At 45.3% G+C, this 26,773-nt stretch overlaps 1 protein-coding gene across 1 annotated transcript in view; it reads left to right on the top strand.

Moving 5' to 3' along the window:
* Positions 1 to 26,773, top strand: part of YLPM1 (YLP motif containing 1) — a gene marked incomplete in the record, with an annotated part of 1,534,972 nt that overhangs the window by 466,151 nt on the left and 1,042,048 nt on the right. The window contains 1 exon segment of the mRNA XM_044073602.1: positions 11,057 to 11,144. Coding sequence (XP_043929537.1) covers positions 11,057 to 11,144 — 88 coding nt within the window.

Below are 26,773 nucleotides of genomic sequence, written 5' to 3'. Positions count from 1 at the left end.
TACTGATTGCACCAGACTGGCCATGCCAACACTGGTACCCTTTTTTGCGCATTCACTGCTTGCACCATGGCACCTGCCTAAAACCCCTGCCCTGCTGTCCCACCAGGAGGGCCAGATTCTGCACCCACAGCTTCAAACCTTGAACCTGGCAGCCTGGCTGATTACCTGATCTGTCAGTTACCATCCCTCAGTAAGCAAGTGTTGGATGTCATTCTGGAGGCAAGGAGACCTAGTACTAGAAAATCCTATGCTGAAAAATGGAAAAAGATACTGTTCCTGGAACCAAACTCAAGGGATGGGCCACAGCAGCACCCAATTTACCTCAGATTCTTCAATATTTAACTGAGATGCTTCACAAGGACCTTTCCTTTTCCTCCATCAAAATTAATGCCTCAGCCATTTCAGGTCATTACAACACAGAACCACCCCTCTTCTCACATCCACTGCTGAAGCAGTTCCTCAGAGGGGCCAAAAACTTAAGACCACCCAGGAGAGCCCCTACTCCAGCCTGGGACCTTAACTTTGTATTGGAAAAACTCACCCTACCTCCTTTTGAGCCAGCTGCAATTGGAGTTGAAATTCCTTTCTTGGAAAATAGTCTTCCTTTTAGCCATCACTTCAGCAAGAAGGGTGTCTGAATTACAGGCCCTCATGGCAGTGGAGCCTTTCATCATTTTTCATGCGGACAGGGTGTCCCTCAGAACCAACACCCCTCCATGCCTAAGGTGGGTATCCAGTATGGCCCTTTAATCAGTCCATTTATTTGCCAACCTTCTTGTCTAATCCACAGAACAAAGGGGAGCGAATACTGCACTCCTTAGATGTGCAGAGACAACTTCGATTTTATTTGGACAGGACTAAACCTCTCATCTAATCTGAACAGCTGCTGGTTCCATTTGCTGCAGGGGCAGAAGGGAAAGCCATTTCATAGCAAACCATTTCTAAGTGGATAGGCCACTGCATTCATTTCTGCTATAAGCACTATGGAAAATCTACCCCACAGGGGAGAATACCACATTCAACCAGGGCTGCATCTGCCTCTACAGCCTTTCTCAGAGGTGCCCCTACCAGGGACATCCTAGAAGCTGCTACCTGGAGTTTTGTACATACCTTCACCAAGCATTACCCCTTGCCAATTTTCTCTAAATCCAGAGCTGGCTTTGCCACTGCAGTCCTGCAGGGCCTTATAGCTGGTCCTAATGCTATCTAATTACCTCCTCCCATATATTTTGAATACTGTAGTTTGTTTTCTTTATCTTGTGTTTTGCTTGCATTCTGTTTTAAACAGCATATTAAAACTTCAAAAGAGACCACAGCTCTCTCTGTTCTGAGTCAAGCAGAATTTTTCCCTCCCTCCCACCCATTTAAGTTGTCTTGTTAAATACCACTGTCTTTCTAGTTGCCCGCCTCTTATGTTAATCTGACCATATATCTCATTTCTCTCTACTTTCACTGGCTTATGTGAGTAATCACAAAACCATCACTTTTGAAATCCCACCCTTCAATTATTTAAATTTGTTGGCCATCCTGCAGTATTCCATAGTACCAATATTACCACCCCTTTCAGTCCATCTTACTGTTTTAAAAATAGTAACTCCACTAAACCTTAACTTTTTAAACAGGTAAAACTCAAGTTACCTACTTTCATATCTAACTTCTCTAGTGCACACTGCAGAGTGCATTCTTTTCAATCTTACCTTTAAGCATCCCTGTTACTAGCACTTTCTCTAATACCTAAAGATCATCTCTACTTGACTCCAAGTAGACTTTTCTCTATCTGTTAAACCTAGCACTTGCTCCTACAGTACTTATTACCTTGATACGGCACTCTTATAGATAGCACCCCAAAAGGCAAAACCCCATTTCTCGGTCACCCACATCCCCGGAATCTCTTTTAAAGTTTTTTGTCTAGTCCTTCTAGCATGTCGAGGGATCAGTTGCTAGTGTCCTCTCCTGCTCAGCTGGTGAACCTGGGAATATTGAGGCAATGTTACAATTGCCTCATGTACACAGACAACCCTCTCCTCCTCCCACAAAACACAAATACATGAGAGATGCAACTATACGGCCAAACTGGAGGCTGAGCTCTCTCAACATAGGACTGGCAAGACCAGTCAGGAGGAGAAGGTTACCACACACACTATAGACCCAGTCTCACACAGTACCATCACAACCTCAAATCATACACATAAACACACAAAGACATACTCGGCGGCTCTGATCAAAAATCTACCAAAACAGCAGAGGCCACCAAAGCAGACACCCAAACAACCACCACCTCAGAACACAACACCTGCAACACATAGACCTCACAGTCAGAGTGTCAAACAGTCACAGCCCTTAAGGCCAAACACAATGCCAGACACACTAGTCATTGGTGACTCCATAGTCAGACACACTGACGCCCCGCCACCAGACTGAGTAAGGAGAAGGTCACAGTAAGCTGCCTGTCGGGTGCTAGAATCCGCCACATAACGCAAGCACTCAGGTCTCTCAACAGCAGGTACAAATACGACTCAGTCATTGTCCACGCTGGTGTAAACGACCTGAGACGCACTCCTTGGACTACATGAAAAGAGACATTGAGGAGCTCTCTGATTATGTAGCCCAGGCAGGTATGACCCTGACCTTGAGCAGTATCCTACCTTCACCAAGAATGATGCCACAATACAGAGATAAGATGATCAGCTTTAACAATTGGCTTAAACTCTGGTGTCATTCAAAGGGGATCCAATGTCTGTCTGCCTGGGATGACATGCTGGACAAGCCACGCTGAAGGACGGCTTGCACCTGTCACCCCTGGGATTCCGGATATTGGCAAAGACTCTTGCCACCCCCATAGTGCCTTTTTTAGGCAAGGCTCAAATTCTAAACCTACCACCCTAGAACACAAAAAAGGAAAAAACTAAGGGTAATGCTGCTCAATGCCAGAAGTCTAAATCTCAAAATGCACGCACTCGAGGCCCTTCTCAGTATGGAGAACATCGATGTCTGTGCAGTGACAGAAACCTGGTTCAAGGCTCCTGAGAGCACCCCAGCACTATCAGGTTTTACCTCTTATCATGCGTTCCGCCCCAAAATCCGGACAATACCAAGAAAGGAGGGGGTATCCATATTCATCAAAGACACCCACACCTCAAGACTGGTGGCAACGCACGATGCATCGGAGACCATCCAGGTGCAATTAACCATAGGCAAGACTGCTCTGCAAATTGTAGCATGTTACAGGCCACCCTCACAAACTCAGGAACCTCACATGGCCTTCCTGAAAACACTAGAGGGATAAATGTATCACCAAACACCATCATACTAGGTGACTTCAATTACCCTAATATAGACTGGGAACACTACTCAAGCCCAAACACCCTAGCCCAAAAGTTCCTGGAATTCATAAACTCAAATGCCATGGAACAACTAGTCACCATCCCCACAAGAGGAGATAACATACTTGATCTCATCATCATCACGAACATGGGAGCACAATGTTCAACACCAGAAGTATACCCCTCACTGGTGAGATCAGATCACAACTAATCTCGCTGGAGGTCCTCATCCCACCCCCACCTGAAATAAAAAGACCACAGTAAAGAACTTCTCGAAGCCGACTTCACACTTCTAAAGACTAGTGTGGTCTCCTTTAAGGCCCCCGAGCCGGCGGAAAACAGTACTCAAGCCGCTGAATCACTTACAAATGCCTTCTACCAGCACCTGCAGGACTGCATGGATAAGGCAATCCCAAGCAAAACAAAGACTCTTTGTACCAAAGGCAAGCGTCCAGTCTGGTGGACCCCAGCCATAAACAAACTCTACAACAAAAGGAGGAAGCTACTACAAGATAGAGCAAAATCCTTAAAAGGTAAGACACCCTTGATCACTATAAGTAAAAACTAAGAGCTCTCATAAAATCATCCAAAGCAAATTTTGAGAGAAAAATAGCTAAAGACTCAAAAGACAATCATAAGGCCTTCTTTAGCTATGTTAGAAACCTGGGAGGAACCTCCCAGATATGCTCAGAACTAGTTCAAAATGATGTGAAGATTACTGATCCTACAGACATTGCCAACATACTGGCTGACAGGTTCAGTGCAAACTTCTCCCCCCCCCAAAGGAGAGATATCTATACCAAGCGATTGCAGCCCCCAAACATCTCCAACGCCCAAGTGAGAACTGCTCTCTCCAAAGCAAAAACACAGCATCCATGGGACCTGATGGTGTCCCCGGCTGTGTGCTCCACGAACTCAACGGAATTAAACCCACAGCTAGGACAGCTGTTTAATCATAGTCTTACCTCTGGATACGCACTCCAGGGGTGGCGCACTGCAACTGTGGTCCCACTTCACAAAGGCGGTGCCTCCACCGACCCTGGAAATTACCGCCCATTAGCTTGACAAGCCTTATCTGCAAAGCCATGGAGAGGATCATAATGGACCTCATAAATAAAGACATAGGGAATTTGCAGACTTTGGATCCATCCCAGTTTGGCTTTGTCAAAGGCAGATCATGCCTTCTAAACTTGGTTGACTTTTTCAAACAGTCACCAAAGCCATTGATGAGGGAAAGGCAGTCCATACAGCCTACCTCGATCTGGCGAGGCCTTGATACAATACCCCACTCGGGTATCATTGAAAAACTCATCAGCTTAAATGTTAACCCATACATCACAAGATGGGTTGCAAACTGGCTGAGTGACAGAACCCACAGGGTCAGAGTTGCTGGCGCCATGTCAGACTCAAAGCCTGTCACAAGTGGTGTACCACAGGGCTCAGTCCTGGGCCCACTCTTGTTTGGCATCTACTTTTCAAGTACAAGCAAACACAGGAGGGTTATGGCTGACAAAGTTTGCAGATGACTGCAAACTGGGCCATAGTGGAAAACACATCTGACACAGATATCCTTCAGAAGGGTCTCACAGAAACGGATAACTGGTGCCAGAGCCATGGCCTAAAGTTAAATGCCAAAAATGCATAGTCATACCCTTCGGGAAAAACAAGGTTACCCCTAGCTACCAAATAGGTGGCAATCCACTGAGCATAGAAGAAGTTATCAGGGACCTGGGGACCCAGGTTGATAGTAGTCTGTCATTCGACACCCATGTAGCTAAAGTAGTTAGGAAGACCTTCTACATTGCCCACCTTATCATGAAGGGATTCTCATCTAGATCAAGGGAGGTCATAGTCTCCCTATACTCATCACTCATCAGACCAATGATTGAGTACAATGCCCCATTCGGAATGTATCTGACCCGACACTTGCAGCAGCTGGAGAGGCCACAAAAGTTCCTCACCAAAAGGATAAAGGGTCTCAAACATCTGTCCTATGCTGCCCGACTGAAAGAACTCCAGCTCTATTCAGTCGCCACCGCTTGCTCAGAGGTGACCTTTGCCTAACATACAAGGCCATGTCAAACCCAGATTTGATGAATATGCTTCACCTCAAAAAATCTAGATCCGTCAGAGCCACAAGGGCGTGGACTTAAACCTCGACACGGCTATTAATAGGACGCGCTGGAGGGATAGATTCATCACCCAAAGACTCCCTATGCTGTGGAATAAAATCCCGGTATATGTGAGGCAGAGCACCTCGCTGGCCTTGTTCAAGAGAAATCTTGACCAATGGATGGGAGATCGCAGATATACCCCAGGGATTACCTCAGTGTCACTGCTCAACAGAGGCACAGCAAAATAATGGGTATAGTTCCCCATACTAAAGGGGTGGCGTAAGCCACAAAACTATGGGCTAGGCTTGTAAATGCCCTCGGGCAGATAGCCTAGTATGAACCTATGAACCTATGAACCTATGAACCATCCTTAGCTTTGGGAATATACCCAAATGTGATGACTGCAACAGTGAAGAATATAGTACGGTTGTGTACACGTACCATAAATGTAGATATTCAAGTGTATTCACTGTTGCAGTCCTGGCTACCCTCCCTCCAGCCCCCCTGACTTCTATTGACTATACCTCTATTCTTTACTATGCTTAAATCTTTTTGGTGTATTTGCTTTTTTTGTTGGCCGTGTAACCTTGTATGTAATTGCTTCCCATTATGGGGGCTCCTGACATCTGGTGCAAGAAAAAACTGATGTAATGTCGTCGGATGCATGCTTTATACCCCTGACTACCTGACATCATGGAAGATGAGACGGTAACCGACGCAGGACCCAAGGCTTTGATAATCAGGCCGACTGAGGGCTATTGCAAGTAGATAACCCAAATGTGATGACTGCAACAGTGAATACACTCAAACATCTACATTTATGGTGAGTGTACACAGCTGTACTTTCGCCACCTCCCCCTCCCCCCACTGAAACCTGAGTCCGAGCTGACCTTCCTCAGACAAATAACGGCTTACTGCGATTGGCTTGCCAGCCGTTGTTTCCACTGGTGGGGTTCTTCCACCAGAACCTGGCCTCCTATTTTGGAGGCTCCTGACAGGTTAGCGCAAGAAAAACTGATGCAATGGCATTGGCTGCCTTACTTTTTACTACTGACGACCTGACGTCAGTCCTCATGTGACAGCAACCGATTCAGAAATACTAAGTCTCTGGTATTCGGGCCGGCCGAGGGCTACCCTGGCAGGGATGACTCAAATGTGATGACTGCAACAGTGAATACAGTCTAACATCTCCATTTATGGTAAATGTACAGAACTGTACTTTTTCTCCTCCTTCCCTGTCTAATGAAAAAAATCAGCTGGTCGATCCAGCAAGTTCAGCTAACCCGGGACTTCCACTGCAACCCACCACCCCAACCCAAACAATGCATACAGATGCCTCAGATTCAGGTTGGGGGGCAACTCTTGCATCCTACAGGGTCCAGGAAAAGTAGCATCTGTCTCTACAGGGCAAGCACATCAATGTCAGGGAAATGACACCAGTCTTCCTAGCTCTAAAGACCTTTACTCCCATTCTGGTACCAGGGGTGCTCCGGATAGTGACCAACACCACCACGGTTATGTGGTACCTCAACAAACAGGGAGGAACAGAGGCCTACCAGCTGTGCAGACTGACCCTGCTGATATGGGACCTAGCCTCTCCCCACAACCTGGTTTTGTAGGTGACCTACATCCCCTCACAGGACAAGCATGCTGACCTCCTAAGCAGCACTTCCTCTCCACAGCACAAATGGATGCTGGATGTGGGAGGGGGGTCTTCCTCGACATAGTCCACCGGTGGGGTACTCCACAAATAGACCTGTTTGCCTTCCCCCAGAACAGGGAGCTGCAGACCTTCTGCACAAAGGCACACTCCCCTCTAGCATGGAGAGTGGACGCTTTCAACATCTCTTGGAAGGGGAAGTTTCTTTATGCCCCCCCCCCCTTCCCAATGCTTCAGAAAGTCTCCCTGAAAATCCAGAAGGACAAACCAAAAATAGTTAGTGGCACCCTATTGGCCAAGGCAGCACTGGTTCCCCTTACTTCTCAAACTAGCCATGGGCAGTCTCTACAAGTTACCCTTCAGGGTGTACCTACTGACAAAAGACAAAAACTCTCCTTCACCCACACTTGCAGATGTTATCCCTGACTCTTTGGGTGATTATCTTTTGATCCCTTTCAGACACCATTACTCAGACGACATGCTTTCAGTCCTGAAGGAGGCAAGGAAACCTACCCACCAGAAAATCTTACCTGACCAAGTGGGAAAGATTTACAAAGTGGTGTCTGGACAAGGGAAGGGAGCCTTTTTCTGTGGATGCCCCCCTTGTTCTATTTTTGTGTCAATTGATTAAAAGCGGACTTTCTTACTCTTCAATGAAAGTGCACCTTTTCTGCTATGTCGGCCTTCTTGCCCCTGGATCCCCTGGAAAAACTAACCCAGCACCGTTTTGAACTGGCTGGATGGTCTTCCCTACAGATGTGTACGTGGAAAACCGTCCTGCTAGTGGCTATCACTTCAGCCAGAAGGGTTTCAGAGTTGCCTTCCCTACACCACCTTCCACAAAAAGTCACCCTGTGAACTAATCCCTCCTTTATGCCCAAGGTGCTCAATGACTTGTCTCTAAACCAATCTATCCATCTACCTACTTCTTCCCCTCCCCCACTAATGAAGTGGAGAGGATACTGCACTTCTTGGATGTGCACAGACAACTTAAATTTTACTTGGACAAAACCAGAACAATTAGGAAATCTAAGCAGCTCTTTGTCTCTTTATCCAGAGCTCTGGGCAAGGCAGTCTCCAAACAAACCCATCGCCTGCTGGATCAGGAAAGCTATTTGTTTGTTACTCTCACCATGAACCCCCCCCCAGTGGGAGTAAAGCCCCATTCCACTAGGGCTTTGGCCACCTCCAAGGCGTTCATGAAAGGTCTGGACACTGCATCCATCATGGAAGCAGCCACATGGTCCACTATCCACACTTTCACCAAGCATTACAAACTGGACCAAGTTTCCAGAGCAAGAGCAGGATTCACCAGGGCCATCCTACAGGGCTTTGTAGAATCCTCTTCAGCATCCACATCCCTTTCATGCATCTGAGCTGTGGTACTCTCCCACAACTAGAATACTGCAGCATAGGAATAGAAGGACATAGAATAGTTGTGTAAAATCTTACTGTAACCGTAGATGTCCTCCTCTTCCATGTTGCAGTATTCCTTCCCACCCACCATTACCCCCTATACTTTCTCCTTTAGTCCCAGCTAAGACTTGGATCTACTTAAGCTGCTGAAGGGCACCAACGGCATACGCCTGTCCCCACTGGCATTGCTCCTGCTGGGCCACCTTCTGTACCTGCTGGCCTTCAAGTTCTGAGGATTGTGAGTGCAGACGTCACATTTAAGGCCCCTGGTTTATGGCCTTACGTCTGACGTCCCATGCACGCTGCAACAGCCAAGCTGAAGCTTTTGTATAGGAGCGGATGTATGAGTCGCCTGAGGGCAGGAAATCCAGCAGCAAGAATACTGCAACATGGAATAAAAGGACATCTATGGTTATGGTAAGATTTTACACCGCTATTCTTTTTATCTGCATAAAACGAAACCTTTCAGGAAATCTGGCCAACTGTCTCCTTCCACCCTAGAGCCTTGGAGAAAAGCTGTGAGCAAACAGACCATCTCCCCCTGCATTTCCAGGGCCATTTCCTTCTGCTACTTACACCATGTAAAGACTCTGCAGGGCAGTGTCAAAGCCCACTTCACCAGAGCAATGGCCTTTTCTGGAGAATTTTTCAAGGGGCTAGACACTGATGCCATTCTTGAGGCAGCCCCTTGGGCCTCAGTGCACACATTTTCCAAACACTACAAATTAGACCATATATCCAGGGCTGTCCTACACGGAATCTTGGAAACATCTAGGCCATCTCCCAATCCTCTGAGCTTTGGCACGCACCCACATGTAGAATACTGCAACATTGTAGTAGACGGACATAGAAAAGTTGTGTAAAGTCTTACTATAACCTTAGATGTCCTTCTCTTCCATGTTGCAGTATTCCTTCCTTCCCACCTTCCCCTCTTGTCTAACTGAACTTGATCTCCTGGATGACAATGTACAGGCTATGCCCTTACAGGACTGGCTCCGACTGGGCCTCTATTAGGTTCTGAGGGCTGGTACATGCAGACATCAATTTTATGGCCCACGTTCCATCTCCCACGTCAGACGTCCTCACCGAGGGACTGAAAATTTGGAAACCTCACCAGTACAACTGGAGAGTAAGTAAACCCACATGTAGAATGCTGCAACATGGGATAGGACATTTAAGGTTATGGTAAGATTTTACACAACTTTCCTTTCGGATAATATATCTCTGGTGAAATTCTACTGTGTGACCTTGTAATCGTGTCCATTTTTTTGGAGGGGTATTGTCCAGGATATTCAGGCCAAAAGTATCTGGTCGTTTTGGGCTCTGTTTTCCATCCACTTTACAGAGCCTTTAAACACAGCAGGGATGTATTTAGTCACCATGTCAGTCTTCAGGTGATTTCTCTGCACTGTGGGTACTGTATTTCTGTGTTGGGCTTGCACAATGTATGAGTCGTCGTTCACTAAAAATACCCCTCACCTGATATTTCATCGACTTTCAGCAACTGCCTCATTTGAATGATTGTGCAAGTACACTTTAATTACAATTTTATTATTTTGTTATGCTTTTTGGAGTTGTGCAGTTCCCGTCCTGAAGCAAGAGATACAAAAACTGTATTGCACATATCTTGGTTCTGTGGACTAGAGGTGGGGGACAAGCTGCTCAAAGCTGAGGAAACTTTGTAAAGGAACTAGTAGTGAATCATGTGTTGGCATTGCACGTGAACCATGGGAGCTTGGTGAAAGAACCAAAAGGGTTTGTCTGTGGTACTGCCCTGAATCAGTGGAGCTTAAAAGGACCAAAAGAGGGTAGTAAATGGCAGCACTCGAGACTTGTAGGGGCTTGGTAAACCGTAAAGGTTTGTATAGGGACCAAGGGAGATGTTCTGTGGCAGTACCCTAACTCGTAGGAACTTCATAAAAGAAAACAAAGTGGCTTGTGTATAGCACTTCACTAAGTCATCATCACTCTGTAACCGGGTCAAAATTGAGATGTATGGTGGTGCTGTGAATCATCGTTGCTGTGTAAAAGGGTCAAAATAGGAGAGAGATGGTGTTGCTCTGAAGCATGGGAGCTTGTAAAGAAGACCAGGAGGGAATGAATGACACTACTCTGGAGCATGGGAGTTTGGCTAAGCCCTTTTGGGAGGGCAAGACACCGATTCACCTGTGTGATGGATTATGCAGGCTCTGTAAGTTAGTAAATACAGTTAAGTACAGTATTAGTTTTTATGCTCTTGCTGTGACTTCTTTTTTGTAAATGTTTGATGATGAAACTGAGTGTTGCCTTGCTGGTGGAATGCAGCCTGCCCTTCCATTATCAAATTTGAATTATCTACAGACTGATTTAAATTTTTTTTTATTCTATAGGCAAGTTATTAGGTTGGTGAAATTTAGTAAGGGGTACTTCGGATGTGTTGCTATGTAATAATATGTAGAGTTAAATGTACTGTGTCTATGGTTAAGGAACTTGCTTGCTAGCAGTAATTAAGCTTAATTGTAGACTGTTAGAATTCTAATTTTAGTTGCTGTATACACTTGCAGAGAAAAGCAGGAGCAGTTTCACAAGGCGAACCAGTTTCGGGGAGAAGACAGGTTGAGTGAAGATACTTCAGCAAATGATCCATTCCAGGTGAGCAGATGACTGCATTACTGTTAATATTGTGTTGCACAGTTAATATTTTTGCTTTGTAAACAGTGATTTGATGTCTCTTCAGTTTTTAAGCTATTATCTGATCCGACTTAAGCCATGCTTAAAACTTTTGGATTCAGTGCTTAGGCTCCTCCCCTTACCCATAACCCTCTGCAAGGAGAGAATTACTTCAGATCTCGTTTGCTGTTCAGTTGCTATGAATGTGGTCTCCTTTGCCCATTCTTGTTTTGTCAAGTTAAGTGTTAATTCCACTGTGATATTTGACTGTTTTTTTCTTTTTTTCCCCTGTAGGCTTATCGTTTGTTTATTTGTTGTACCTTCACTTATCCCAATATATGCATTTTGTGTGTGTGTAATATAAATAATATCTATCTATATATATATATATATATATATATATATATATATATATATATATATACACATATATATATATATATATATATATATGTATATATATATATATATATATATGTGTGTGTGTGTGTATATATATATATATATATATATATATATGTATGTGCATATGTAATAGTTACATGCATACTACCACAAAAATGAACAGGCGCTCCAGAAGGGTTTCTTGCTTCCAGCGGGGAGCCAGTCATTTTATAGTTTCATAGTCGTTTACTAGGCTAACGACAACAAGGGCCTTTTTAAGTCTAGCCATGAATCCCAAATCTCTGACTAGATGTTCTTAGTGTTTCACTGTTCCAGTCCTCACACTTGGGTTATCTGCCTGCAGGTTGCGTCAGATGCTGTCGCCTCTTCCATGACGTCAGGTCATCACGAGTATAAAACATGCAGCCGACGTCATTGCATCAGCTTTTCTTGCCATGCGGGAGCCCGAAGCAGAAACAATTCGCAAGTGCTGGTAGGCCGCTACCTGAACTTTTCATTTTTTCGAGTTTCAAACCTGAAGTCTTAAGCTAAATACCCTGTTGGGGATTCTTTTTTCTTGCTCTAACCGATGTCAGAAAAAGTTAACAATTGTCTTGACTGTGGAAATCAAATACCTCAGAGTCAACTATTTAGGCTCAGACCACGATGTCCCTCGCTGTCATTTTTGTGCCTTGAACACCCGAACTATTCGTCATCGGGCTATCTTTGTTGCTAAATTCTTTCGCACTCGTTCTCCGTATTCTGAAATGGCTTTGGTAAGCCATTTGACTACCGATCTTCCGAAAAAACATCAGGATAAAGACAGACCACATAGGTCCAAAACTGCCAAATGACCTTGGCTAGTTACTAGTCTGCCGGTACTCGGTGAGGCGCCTTCGCAGGCCCTGATAACCCGCTTCTGCAGATTCGCAGGCCTCTATTGAGACCCATTCGGAGTCCGGTATGCCTCGAGATGCTTCTTAGATTATGGGACCTGCGGATGTCTCTACCTTTCATGGGTCTGGAGCTGCTGTGCTGGCACCGGCTTCTGAGGGTGTGCATTCCAACCTTCCACTGTTCATATTAAACAGACTACTTTGTTTCAGACTAAAACGACTGAGTCTGTTAGGCCCAGAGTTCGCACTAAGCCTAGAAAACAGACCAAAGCACTTGCTCAAGCTCCCATGCCACAGAAACAAATGCTTAGAATGGCTGAAGACCTTATACCTCTAATTAAGAGAAGCCAGCCTTCCCCCTCTAATAGACAAAGAATTGATTTCCCTTCTGATTCAACAGACCACGAGTCTGATGACTCTGATTACCAGGACAGATACCCTTATCTACCGATGAGGATTCAGAATTCAGATGCAGAGGATTCCATTCCCTCTGCGCCTCTTCCAGAGGACTTTTCTTTTGATGAAACCTTGCGTACCGTAAGAGAGCATTTCCGCTGGGAATGCCAGGACTACCCAGAGTCCAAAAAGAGACTCTGAGAATTTTTAGACTTGCCTCAGTACAGGCCTCTAGCTATAACCGCTGTCCTGGATATTGTAGATGATGTTTTCATGGAATACAGTCTTACTCCTGAGACTTTACCACTAGCTCCTAGGAAGCCTGACAGGTACTACAGGGTACATGACTCTCACAAATTTCTCTGGGATCCAGAGACCATTTCCCAGGGACCTAAAGGTATTAAGGCTACTACAGCCAAAAATCCCTACCCCTTCGGACAGGGATTGAAGGGCTTAGGACAGATGGGGCACGAAGGTATATAGCTCTGCAACTCTTGCCATCAGGACTTTAAATTGCCAGATGTTGTTCATGTTTCACTGTTGCAGTCATTACTTTTGGGTAATCTTGTTGGCAGGTTGCCCTCAGCCGGCCTGAATTCCAAAGTCTTGGGTCCTGCGTTGGCTTCTGTCACCCCTCCCTGACGTCAGGGGTATAAAAGAAGCGGCCGATGCCATTTTCTTCAGTCTTTTTTGCCGCGTGATGCCTGAAGCAGAAGCAGTTCGCAAGTGCCAGTTGGGCGACAACTGAAATTTTCGTGTTTGAGTTTCAGAACCGAAGTCTTCAATAAAGCTAAGTACCCCATTGGGGAAACTTTTTTTTTTCTTGCTCCAGACCGGTCAGAAAAAGTTAATTGTATTACTTGTGGAAAGCAAATACCTCATAAGGATTTTCATTCTTACTGTATTCCTTGCCTAGGCCCTGATCACGTTTCTCATCGGTTTTGTGCTAATTTAACCAACGCACTATTAAGCGTCTGTATTCTTTTGCTTTAAAGTATTTTGGTAGCAGGTTTAATTATCCTGAAATGTCGTCAGCCATCCGACTATCAGAGTTTACAAAAAACGCAAAGAAAAGGATGAAAAACAACCGAGGTCCGAAACCGGCAAAGCTTCTCCTAAGCCAGTTGCTGGTTCCCCAGATCTCAGTGAGGCACTTTCACAGCCCGTGACACCAGCTACTTTAGAGTCACAGGCCGCTACCGACTCCCACGTGGAATCGGCCATGCTGCTGGATACTCAGAGTATTGGAGCCTCGGACGCTAATCCCTCTGTTAGGTCTGGAACAGCTGAGCAGGTACTGGCTTCTGAGGGTATATTCAGACCACAACATCTTTACATTAAAACTACTAAAGCTTCAAAGACTAAAGCAGCTTCTAAAGCAGAGAGAAAAACTCAAGAGCCACATGTGCAGGCCTCTATGCCCAAAAAACAGATTATCAAGATGGCCGAAGACCTGATTACTTTGATCAGGGGTTCCCATCCCCTTCCTGATAAAAGGCCTAGGCAAGAGACTGACTATGAATCTTCAGATCAGGTTTCTATTTTTTCTGATTCCTCTTCTGATCAGGGATATTCTTTACCCCCTATGAGGATTCTGATGCTGAAGAATCTATACCTTCAGCATCCCTTCCTGAGGATTATTCCTTTGGGGAAACCTTGCATACCATCAGGGAGCATTTTCACTGGGGAAGCCAAATATTTTTCAGAATCTAAAAAGAGGCTCAGGGATTTCCTCTTACTACCACAGCACAAGCCTCTAGCCATTTCTCCTGTGTTAGACATTGTTGATGTGTTTTCGGAGTCTAGTTTGACCCCTGACTCCCTACCTCCAGCTCCTGTTAAGCCTGCCAGATTACAGGCTTCCTGACTCACAAATTTATTTTTAAAAACCCTGCTGCTGACCTAGAAACTATTTCACAGGGTCCCAAGGGAGTTAAGGCCTCTACAGCAAAAAACCCAGGGATTCATGAGCACTGGATAGATGGGGAAAAAAAGGTTTACACATCTGCAACTTTGGCTGTAAGGGCCTTAAACTATCAGTTTCATATGCTCAAGTATCAGCAACATCTCATGGGTTTGCTTAAACAGAAAATGATAAATTTTGAATGTGCTGAAAACAAGGAAATGCAGGATTTATTGCATACAGCTGAACAAGCTGGAAAGCATATTTTGCAATGTGGATGTCCTTCAAGGATGCATCTGCAGTCATAACAAATGGGTTGTCCTGTCGTCAGGCAGCCCTTCGGTCGGCCGGATTCCAAAGTCTGGGTCCGGCTTCGGCTGATGTCGCACTTCACCCGACGTCATCTCTGCTGGTCTTCGGGTATAAAGGCATCAGCCGACGCCATTTTCCTCAGTCTTTCTTGCCGCGTGGCGCCCGAAGCAGAAGCTGTTGGCAAGTGCCGGTCGGTCTGATCCAGAGATTACTACTACCGAATACTACTTTGAAGACTTCTAAAAAGCTAAGTTCCCCGTTGGGGACGCTTTCTTGCCTCAGCCGATGTCAGAAAAAGTCAATAACTGTTTAACTTGTGGGAAACAAATACCTCATAAAGATTTCCACTCTTACTGCCTGCCTTGCTTAGGCCCAGACCACGTAGCAGCCTGTTTAGCCTGTGCTTCCTTCAACCGACGAACGCTTAGGCGTCGGTCGGAGTTTGCTGAACAGTTTTTCGGCTCAGATTTTGCATACATTATGCCGTCGGATCCTCCGACTACCCAAATTGTTAAGAAACGCAAAGAAAAAGACCGACACTCGCGGTCCGCGGTTTCGGCCGAAACCACGGTTAAGCAAACCGCGAGTGTCTCTGTTTCGGCCGAAACCGAGAAAACCGGTCAATCTTCAGCCGAATCCATGACTACTACTGAGGCTCCTGCTACCTTAGTTGAATCGGCCTCAGAAGTTTTGCCTACTACTGTGGTTCCTAGTGATTTATCAGACACCATCCCTTTGGATGTCTCTACCGCAGCACGTGGTGCTGCTAGGCCTCCTGCAGCCATGTCTATTAAGGCCTTTGCCAGGGCTAAAGCAGCCAATACTGTTAAATCAGTGCCTGTTAAGCCCCCCTCACACAGGCCCACTTCTAGTTCACAAATGCTTACTCTGGCAGAGGATTTAATATCCTTAATTAGGGGATCCCAATCTCACCCAGACAGGGCCTCTCAGCCCCCAGAAAAGAGACCTAGAGCAGAGCTCCCTGAGCCAGTGTCCTCTGATGATTCTTCGGATGACTCAGACATTACAGACCAGCCAGAGGCTCCTTTTTCTACTTATGAAGATTCCGATGCTGAAGAATCCATTCCATCTGCCTCTCCACCAGAGGAATTTTCCTTTGGGGAAACCTTACATGCCATGAGAGAACAATTCCAATGGCAGGGACAAGATTTCTCAGATTCAAGAAAAAGGCTTAGGACTTTTCTGCACTTACCACAACATAGGCCCTTAGCTATACCTCCAGTACTGCCTGTTGTGGATGATGCATTTAATGATGTTTGCACTGCTCCTGATACTTAGCCCCTGCCAAACCAGATAGATTTTACAGGGTGCCAGACACTCATCACCACCTATACAAGGCCCCACTTGCAGATCCTGAGACTATATCCCAGGGGCCTAAGGCAGTAGCCTCGACCTCAGCAAAAAACCCTATTCCTTCTGAAAGGGAATCCAGGTCCTTAGAGAGATGGGGGGAAAAAAGTTTACACCTCTGCTACTCTCTCAGCTAGAGCTTTAATCTGTCAGTTTCATATGATCCAATACCAAGAGTTTATGCTTGATCAGTTAACTAATAAGCTGTCCTCTGATGACTCCTTAGATAAGAAATATGTTTTAGAAATGGTGAATAACATTCAACAGGTTAGTAACCATTCTTTAAAATGTGGCTATGATGCACTGGAGGCTTCATTTAGATCAGCCATGACTGGCACAGTTGTAAGAAGGCATGCATGGTTGAAAGAGCAGGTCTTGCCGGATCATGTTAAAACAAAGCTATTAGATGCTCCTATGGATAAGGTCAGTCTGTTTGGTCCTCCTGCCCAACAAGTAATGAAGAAAATGGAAGAGAAGGCAAAATCTGTACAAACAGTTAAAGATTTCTTACAGGTTCAGCCCCCAAGGTTTAGCAGGAACTGGCCTTCCAAAATTGGTCCTTTCCAGACTCCTCTAAATCTCAGAGAGGCAGGAATAGACGTTCCAGAGGCAGAAATCAATCCAGAGGAGGTGCCTACAGAGGACGTCAGTGGCAAGGCAATAACCAACGAGGCACAGACACAACCACTACCACTGCAACAGGACAATCACAGTGACTTGGCTGTGACACCGCCTACCAGGGAACAAATAGCAGCACCCTTAGGCGGAAAGTTAACCTTATTTTCAAAAAACTGGCACTATATCACAAGAGACAAGTGGATTTTGCAAACTATAGACCAAGGCTACAGGTTTCATTTCCACACCTTACCAGTAAAAAGTGGAATGCCAAACCTACCACCAAATCAAAAGAGAGAAGCCCTAAAACAAATAGCTCAATTAACAAAGATGAGAGCTGTGGAAAGGGTACCACCTACAGAACAGGGCAAAGGATTTTACTCCAGACTTTTCCTAGTACCAAGAAAATAGAAAAATTGGAGACCTATTCTCGACCTGTCTGCTTTAAACACATTCATCATTGTTCCAAAATTCAAAATGCTGACCCTACAGCAACTTCTTCCCATGCTGGGCAAGGAGTGTTGGCTGGTAACACTAGATCTCAAGGAGGCATACCTGCACGTCCCCATACGACCAAATTGCAGAAGATACCTCAGATTTCTTGCAGGATCAGAGCATTATCAATTCTCAGCATTGCCCTTTGGCTTATCTACTGCGCCCAGAGTGTTCACGAAATGCCTGGCATCAGTAATCGCTCATTGCAGGCTACAGGGAATCCAAATTTACCCATACCTGGACGACTGCCTGATACAAGCGGACAACAAAAGCAAGCTGACACAAGACTTACAAAGAGTCATTTGCTTACTACAAGCCCTGGGATACACAGTCATTTTAAAAAAGTCAAGGCTGATACCATCCCAAACAAGAACATTCTTGGGTGCAGAATTGGACACAGTAAAACAGATGGCATTCCTAACTGCAGAAAAACAAGAACAACTTCCTCTTTACTTCTTGGCATTAACAAAGCAGAACAAACTAACAGCAAGGAAAGTACTGCAGGCCTTGGGCTTCATGGCATCCTGCATAATCCTGGTCCCCATGCCAGACTGCATATGAGAAAGCTACAGTGGTACCTAAAGAATTTATGGTCTCAACACAGGCACAGCTTAGAAACCGAAATACCACTAATCCCATGCCTGAAACAAGAATTCCTATGGTGGGCTCAAACATGCCAGGCAAACCCAGGTTTGTCCTTCCACAACATTCAAGCAAGCCAAACCATCACAACGGACGCCTCAGACCTAGGTTGGGGCCCACATGTTGGACAAATGCATTCAAGGCTTATGGACTCCAGACCAGCTGCACCTGCACATAAATCAAAAAGAAATGCTGGTAGTAAAACTAGCAATCCAGAATTTCAGACCATTCCTCAAAGAAGGCCAATTGATGATAAGGACAGACAACACCACAGTCATGTGGTACATCAACAAACAGGGAGGCACTCATTCATACCCCTATGTCGAATGGCTCTGGACCTATGGAATATGGCTCTGAGCTACAACATTCAGTTACAGGCAATATTTGTACCGGAAAAGAAAACATCCTAGCAGACATGTTAAGCAGAACTACCTCGGATGCTCACGAATGGATGCTACACCGACATCTTCAAGGTCATCACAAAGAAATGGGGAATGCCACAAATAGATCTATTCGCATCCCCACTCAATCACCAGCTCAAGAAATTCTGCACAAGGACATATCACCCACTTGCTTGGAAGGTGGACTCTCTATCCTTCAGTTGGAAAGGCCTGACAGCATATGCATTTCCACCTCTTCCTTTGATGCACAAGGTACTACTGAAAATCAAAGAGGAACGTCCAAGGATAATTCTGATAGCTCCAAATTGGCCAAGACAACATTGGTACCCATTGCTGAGGAGCATGTCTCGGGGGGGGGGGGGGGAACGTGGACACTACCCCTGATTCCTTTGATGTTAACTCAGAGCGACTACAACATCCTGCATCCAAACCTGAAAACTCTGCAACTGACTGCCTGGAACATTACATAGGAGCAACTAACCCAGATTTATCCCAAAGGGTTAAAGACATTATCCTTGAGGCCTGCAGACCCTCAACAAGAAGGAACTATGCAGGAAAACGGAAAAGGTTTGTCATTTGGAGTACTGAAAGAGGGAAAGATGTGTCAAAGATAGATATTGCCAACATCCTGGAGTATTTGGCAGAGCTTCTCCATACAGGCCTGTCCTATTCCTCCATCAAGATACATGCATCAGCTATTTCTGCAGAATACAGCTTCGATCCCCCTGTCTTCTCACATCCTCTACTCAGGCAGTTCCTCAGAGGAATCAAGAATGTAAAACCTCCTAGGAAACCACCATTACCAGCCTGGGACTTGAACTTTGTACTAGAAAAATTGACACTCCCTCCATTCGAACCAGCAGCAACATCAGATCTTCAACACCTATCCTGGAAAACTGCTTTCCTACTGGCAATTACTTCAGCAAGAAGGGTTTCAGAACTACAGGCCTTAATGGCAGTACAACCCTTCCTAATCTTCCATCAAGATAGTGTCCATGAGAACTAATCCTACATTTATGCCTAAGGTGGTATTCAGTGTGTCTCTAAATCAGGCAATCCACCTACCTACCTTCTTCCCCAATCCACAGAACAGGGGGGAAAGACTGCTGCATACCTTGGATGTACATAGACAGTTGCGCTACTACCTGGACAGAACCAAGGGCAATAGAAAAACTGACCAGCTTCTAGTAGCTTATGCAACAGGAAGGGAAGGAAAAGCAATTTCCAAACAGACAATCTCCAAGTGGATAGGAAATTGCATAAGATTGTTACTCCTACCATGGAAAGCAAATTCCACAGAACATAAGGCCTCATTCTACAAGGGCTACAGCACTACCACAGCTTTCTTACGAGGAGTGGCTACCAAGGACATTATTGAGGCTGCTACTTGGACCGCCATGCATACATTTGCCAAGCATTATAACTTACTTCTATACTCTAGATCCCGAGCAGGGTTTGCCACTGCTGTTTTGTAAGGGATCCTAACTACACCATAATTCTTCTTCCTCCTCCCCTAGTTTGGCTATGGTATTCTACCCATTTGTAAGGACTGCAGATGCATCCTTGAAGGACATAGTACAGTTTTGTACCTACCATAAATGTAGATGTCCGAACAGGATAGCATCTGCAGTCAGGATTACCCTCCCTCCTTCCCCTCTGTGGTACTCCTAGGGTATTTACCCACCTAATAGCTAGCTGGGGGGGGTCTCTTATGGTGTATTTGTTTGTATATATGTACATACATGCTTATTTTTTGTGTTTGCCTTCTACTTTTTGGAAACATTGGCATTTATCCAAAATTTAGCTTACCAAGAGGGCAACTGGCATCTGGGGCAAGAAACACTGAGGAAAATGGCGTCTGCTGATGCCTTTATACCCGAAGACCAGCAGAGATGACGTCGGGTGAAGTGCGACACCAGCCGAGGCCAGACCCAGACTTTGGAATCCGGCCGACCGAAGGGCTGCCTGACGACAGGACAACCCATTTGTATGGACTGCAGATGCTATCCTGTTCGGACATCTACATTTATGGTAGGTACAAAACTGTACTATTCCTTACCTCCAGCCCCTGTTATACCTGACAGATACTACAGAGTCCCTGACTCTCACAAATTTCTGTATAAAAGCCCTGTTGCTGACCCTGAAACTATTTCACAGGGACCCAAAGGGATTAAGGCCTCATCAGCAAAAAACCCAGTTCCCTCTGACAGAGATTCCGGAGCATTAGACAGATGGGGAAAGAAAGTATATACGTCTGCAACTTTAGCAATGTGAGCCTTAAATTGCTAGTTTCACATGTTAAAATATCAGCAATTTTTGATGTCTCAGTTGAAACAAAATATGCTTCCAGATTCAGATCCTCCTAATTTTAAAGAAATGCAGGATTTATTGCATGCAGCTGAACAAGTGGGAAAACATACTTTGCAGTGTGGATTTGATTCCTTAGAGGCTTCCTGTAGAGCAGCAGTTACAGGCTCTGTCATTAGAAGGCATGATTGGTTAAAAGAACATACGTTACCAGATCATGTTAAGGCAAAATTATTGGATGCACCCTTGCAGCGGGATGTGCTGTTTTGGAGTTGAGGCAGAGGAGGTATTAAAGAAGATGGAGGATAAGGCAAAATCTATGCAAATGTTGAAGGACTTCTTACAGGTTCAGCCTCCTCGTTTTAGCAGAAATTGGCCAACTAAGAATTGGTCCTTTTGAGTCACAGACAGACCTCAAAGGGGCCGATACAGACGTCCAAGAGGTAGAGGTCAAGCACAAAGTCCTTACAGGCCCTGACAATGGGGTGCACCAGGCCAGAAAGAAGGGGAAGACAGGCCACAACCTTATTAAAAACAGCCTCAGTGACTTCCCACTACAGCTGCCAAACAGCTCTCTTGGCAGCCCACTTAAGAGGAAAACTGGCACTTTTCTATCAATTGCCATTGCATCACCAAAGACAAATGGGTTCTCAACATTGTATTTCAAGGTTACAGATTCCACTTTCACACTCTGCCAAGGTTAAAAGGAATGCCAAATCTGCCACCAAATCAATGGGTTGAGGCTCAGACAAATTACAACACTCATGGACATGAGAGCTATTCAAAAGGTACCACCACAGGAGCAAGGACAAGGATTTTACTCTACTCTTTCTGGTTCCCAGAAAGGACAAAGCCTGGAGACCCATTCTGGATCTTTCTTCTCTAAACACTTACTGGATGTTCCGAAATTCAAAATGTTGACATTACAGCAGCTTCTTCCCATGCTGGCCAAGAAAGCTTGGCTCGTGACTTTGGACCTCAAGGAGGCATACCTACATGTCCCTATCAGACAAAATTGCAGAAGATTCCTCAGATTTCTAGCTGGTTCAATGCACTATAAATTCTCTGCACTGCCCTTTGGCTTATCTACTGCGCTCAGGGTCTGCACAAAGTGCCTGGCACCTGTAATTGCATTTTGCATGCAAAAAGGAATTCAAATTTATCCATACCTGGACGCCTGCCTGATTCAAGCAGAGAGCAAAGACATTCTTCTAAAGCATCTGGCATTCGTAAAGTTAAGTTGCTTGGGGTACACAGTAAACTAAAAGAAATCAAAACTAGTGCCCTCACAACAGGTAATATTCCTGGGTGCCAGCTTTAACACAATGGCCCAGATGGCTTATCTCACGCCAGACAAGCAAGGACAACTGACTCAATACTTTCAATTGATGGCAACAAAGACCCAACTCCCTGCAAGAAAAATTCTGCAGGCCTTGGGCTACATGGCATCTTGCATACTACTAATTCCATATGCCAGACTGCATATGAGGAAACTACAATGGTACCTAAAGAGTGTATGGTCTCAACACTGTCAAAGTTTGGAAACATTTATACCACTTATTCCTTGCTTTCAACAGGAGTTTTGATGGTGGGCTCAAGCTTGTCACCTCAACAAGGGACAGCTTTTATTCAACCCACAGCCAGGCAAACACTGACAACAGATGCATCGGATTACACCTGGGGAGCACACATGGCAGGAAAATGTATTCAGGACGAGTGGCCCACAGAGCAAAGGCATCTTAACATGAATCAAAAAGAGATGCTAGCTGTACAAAATACGTTTATAGCTTTCAAGGACCTGCTGCATCCAGGACAACTACTACTAAAGACGGACAACACCACAGTTATGTGGTACATAAACAAGCAAGGGGGCACACACTCATACCCCCTCTGCAGACAAGCCATGACCTTGTGGAACACAGCTCTAGACTACTAAATACATCTGCAAGCACAATTCCTGCCAGGAGAGAAAAACACACTGGCAGACGACCTAAGCATGGACATCATGGATCCCCACGAATGGGAATTGAATCCACAAATATTCAGAATGATAACACAAAAATGGTGGAGCCCGGACATAGATCTGTTTGCATCCCCAAGAACTGCCAGCTACAGAAATTCTGCACCCTGTACTCATCACTCATTAGACCTATGATTGAGTACAATGCCCCATTCGGAATGTATCTGACCCGACACCTGCAGCAGCTGGAAAGGCCCCAAATGTTCCTCACCAAAAGGATAAAGGGTCTCAAAAATGTCTTATGCTGCCCGACTGAAAGAACTCCAGCTCTATTCAGTCGCATACCGCTTGCTCAGAGGTGACCTGTGCCTGACATATAAGGCCATGTCAAACCCAGATTTGATGAATATGCTTCACCTCAAAAAATCTAGATCCCTCAGAACCACAAGGGCGGGAGACTTAAACCTTGACACTGTTATTAATAGAACGTGCTGGAGGGACAGATTCATCACCCAGAGACTCCCTATGCTGTGGAACAAAATCCCGGTACATGTGAGGCAGAGCACCTCGCTGGCCTTGTTCAAGAGGAATCTTGACCAGTGGATGGGAGATTGCAGATATACCCCAGGGATTACTTCAGTGTCACTGCTTGACAGAGGCACAGCAAAATAATAGGCATAGTTTTCTTCAAACTAAAGGGGTGGCGAAAGCCACATAACTATGGGCTAGGCTTATAAATGCCCTTGGGCAGATAGCCTAGTATAAACCTATGAACAAGGAGTTACCATCCACAAGCATGGAAAGTGGATGCCCTCTCATTCAGCTGGAAAACCTGCAAGTATACGCTTTTCCTCCTTTACCTCTCCTTCCAAAGGTGCTCATAAATGTCAGGCAAGAAGAGCCAAAGATGATCCTGATTGCACCAGAATGGCCACGCCAGCACTGGTACCCAATCTTAAAGAACTTAGTACAAGAACCACCCTGGATTTTGCCTCAGATCCCACATTTGCTGACGCAGCACAACAATCACATACTTCACAGCCAGTTAAAGACCTTAAACCTAGCTGCATGGAAAATTCCTTAGTCAAGCAAGCAATACCTCTCTCCAAAGCTGTTATGGATGTCATTCTGGATACCAGAAGGCCTAGCACCAGGAAAGCCTACTTGGATAAGTGGAAGAGATTCTGTGCCTGGAACCAGGCGCACAGCCTTGACCCTCTTGTCCCCAACATTCCTCAGATACTTCAATATTTAACGGAGATGGACAAAGGCCTCTCCTCATCCATCAAGATCCACGCCTCAGCCATTTCTGCTCATTACAACACTGATCCACCAATTTTTTCTAATCCTTTGCTCAAACAGTACCTCAGAGGGGCTAAAAACATAAGTCCGCCCCGTAGAGCACCTACCCCAACTTGGGACCTCAACTTCGTTTTGGAAAAATTAACTTTACCTTTTGAGCCAGCTAACACAGCAGAACTAAAATACATCTCTTGGAAAACTACTCCGCTACTGGCAATAACATCAGCACGAACAGTTTCAGAATTACAGGCACTAATAGCAGTGGAACCTTTCCTCATTTTCCACCAGGACAGGGTGTCTTTAAGAACTAACCCTACGTTTATGCCAAAGGCGGTATCAAGTGTGGCTCTAAACCAAACTATTCACTTGCCAACTTTCTATCCAAAACCTCAGAACAAAGGGGAGAGACTACTACATTCTTTGGACATTCACAGGCAGTTAAGCTTCTACTTGGACAAAACCAAAGCTTTCAGAAAATCTGAGCAATTATTGGTAGCATATGCTGCAGGAGCACAGGGAAGAGCCATTTCAAAACAGACCATGTCAAAATGGATAGGACATTGTATGCGTTTCTGCTATACTCACCATGATAAACCTGTACCTAGCAGCATTAGATCTCACTCCACCAGGGCAACAGCCACTTCAACTGCCTACTTCAGAGGAGTACCTACCAAGGATATTTTGGAAGCAGCAACATGGAGTTCTGTGCATACCTTCACCAAGCATTACCATCTGCCTTTATATGCCAAATCCAGAGCTGGCTTCGCCACTGCTGTGCTGCAGGGCCTTATAGCCACCCCTAATGCCTTATAGAACCAGCCTCCCTACCTCAGCTTTGGGATTCCACCAAAGTGTAATGACTGCAGCAGTGTAACACGATGAACATAGTACAGTTTTGTACCTACCATAAATGTAGATGTTCGAGTGTAAACACTGCTGCAGTCCAGGTTACCCTCCCTCCTTCCCCTCTTACTTGCTGTTACCTACTTATGCCTCCTACCCTTTACTACCTATGGGGAGTATTTGCTGGTAACTGAAAGTTGTTGTTTGCTTTTCTTATGTATGTTTTATTAGCAGTTTGAATTGCCTACTTATTTGGGGGCACCTGACATCTGCGGCAAGAAAAATTGAAGAAAATGGCGTCTGCTGCATCTTGTATACCCCTGTCGCACTGACATCAGGGAGGAGGAGACGGCAACCGACGCCGGACCAAGACTTTGGAACTCAGGCCGACTGGGGAACCGCCTGACAGCAGGATAACCCAAGTGTAATGACTGCAGCAGTGTTTACACTCTAACATCTACATTTTTGAACATCTACATTTATGGTAGGTACAAAACTGTACTTTTCATCCCGCATGATCATGGGGGCCATTCAGCAAGTACCAGTGCAAGAGCGGGGACAAGGATTTTACTTGACTGTTCTTGGTACCCAGAAAGGGCAAGGCCTGGAGGCCAATACTGGACGTATCTATTCTGAACACATTTCTGGATGTACCAAAATTCAAAATGTTGACTTTACAGCAGCTTCTGCCCATGCTGGGCAAGAACGCTTGGCTTGTGACTTCAGTGTAAAAGAGGCATACCTGCATGTTCCAATCAGACAATCGTGCAGGTGACACATCAGATTCAAGGCTGGTTCAATACATTACCAATTTTCTGCACTGCCCTTTGGCTTATCTACTGCACCCAGGGTCTTTACAAAGTGCCTGGCACCAGTAATTGCATTCTGCAGACAAAGGAATACAAATATACCCTTACTTGGATGACTGTCTAGTTCAAGCAAGAGAACAAGGACATTCTTCAACATCTGGAGTTTGTGAAAAGACTACTAACATGCCTAGGGTACACAGTCAACGAAAATAAATCAAAACTAGTACCCACTCAAAATATAATATTCCTGGGTGCAAGCTTGAATACAACTGCCCGGATGGTTTATCTCACGCCAGACAAAGGCAACTGACTACCTGTTTCACAATGTTGGCAGCAAAGGCCCAGTTATCTGCAAGAAAAATTCTGCAGGCTTTGGGCTTCATGGCATCCTGCATCCTACTAAGTCCATATGCAAGACTGCATATGAGGAAACTTCAATGGTACCTAAAAAGTGTTTGCACTCAACATTGCCAAAGCCTGGAAACAAATGATTACTCTCATTCCCTGCCTTCAACAGGAGTTTCGATGGTGGGCAAAGGCTTGTCACCAGAACAAGGGACAGCCATTCAGATTACCCACAGCCTGGCAGACACTAACAACGGATGCATCAGATTATGCCTGGGGGGCACATGGCAGGAAGATGCATTCAGGGCACATGGACCTCAAGCCAAATGCATCTATATATCAATCAAAAAGAGATGCTAGCTGTTCAAAATGCCCTGACAGTCTTCAAGGACCTATTTCAGCCGGGACAACTGATAGACGGACAACACCACGGTCATGTGGTACATAAACAAGCAGGAGGAACACATTCTTAACCCCTTTGCAGACTATGACATTGTGGGACACAGCTTTGACTTACCGGGTACGTTTGCAGGCACAATTCCTGCCAGGAAAGGAAAATACTCTGGCAGACGAACTAAGCAGAAACCTCATGGATCCCACGAGTGGCAGCTGGATCCACAAGTCTTCAGC

The sequence above is a fragment of the Protopterus annectens genome, chromosome 6.part0, assembly GCF_019279795.1.
Source record: "Protopterus annectens isolate FY-2018-M chromosome 6.part0, PAN1.0, whole genome shotgun sequence".
Taxonomy (NCBI): domain Eukaryota; kingdom Metazoa; phylum Chordata; order Ceratodontiformes; family Protopteridae; genus Protopterus; species Protopterus annectens.
This window is presented reverse-complemented; position numbering and strand designations above follow the sequence as displayed.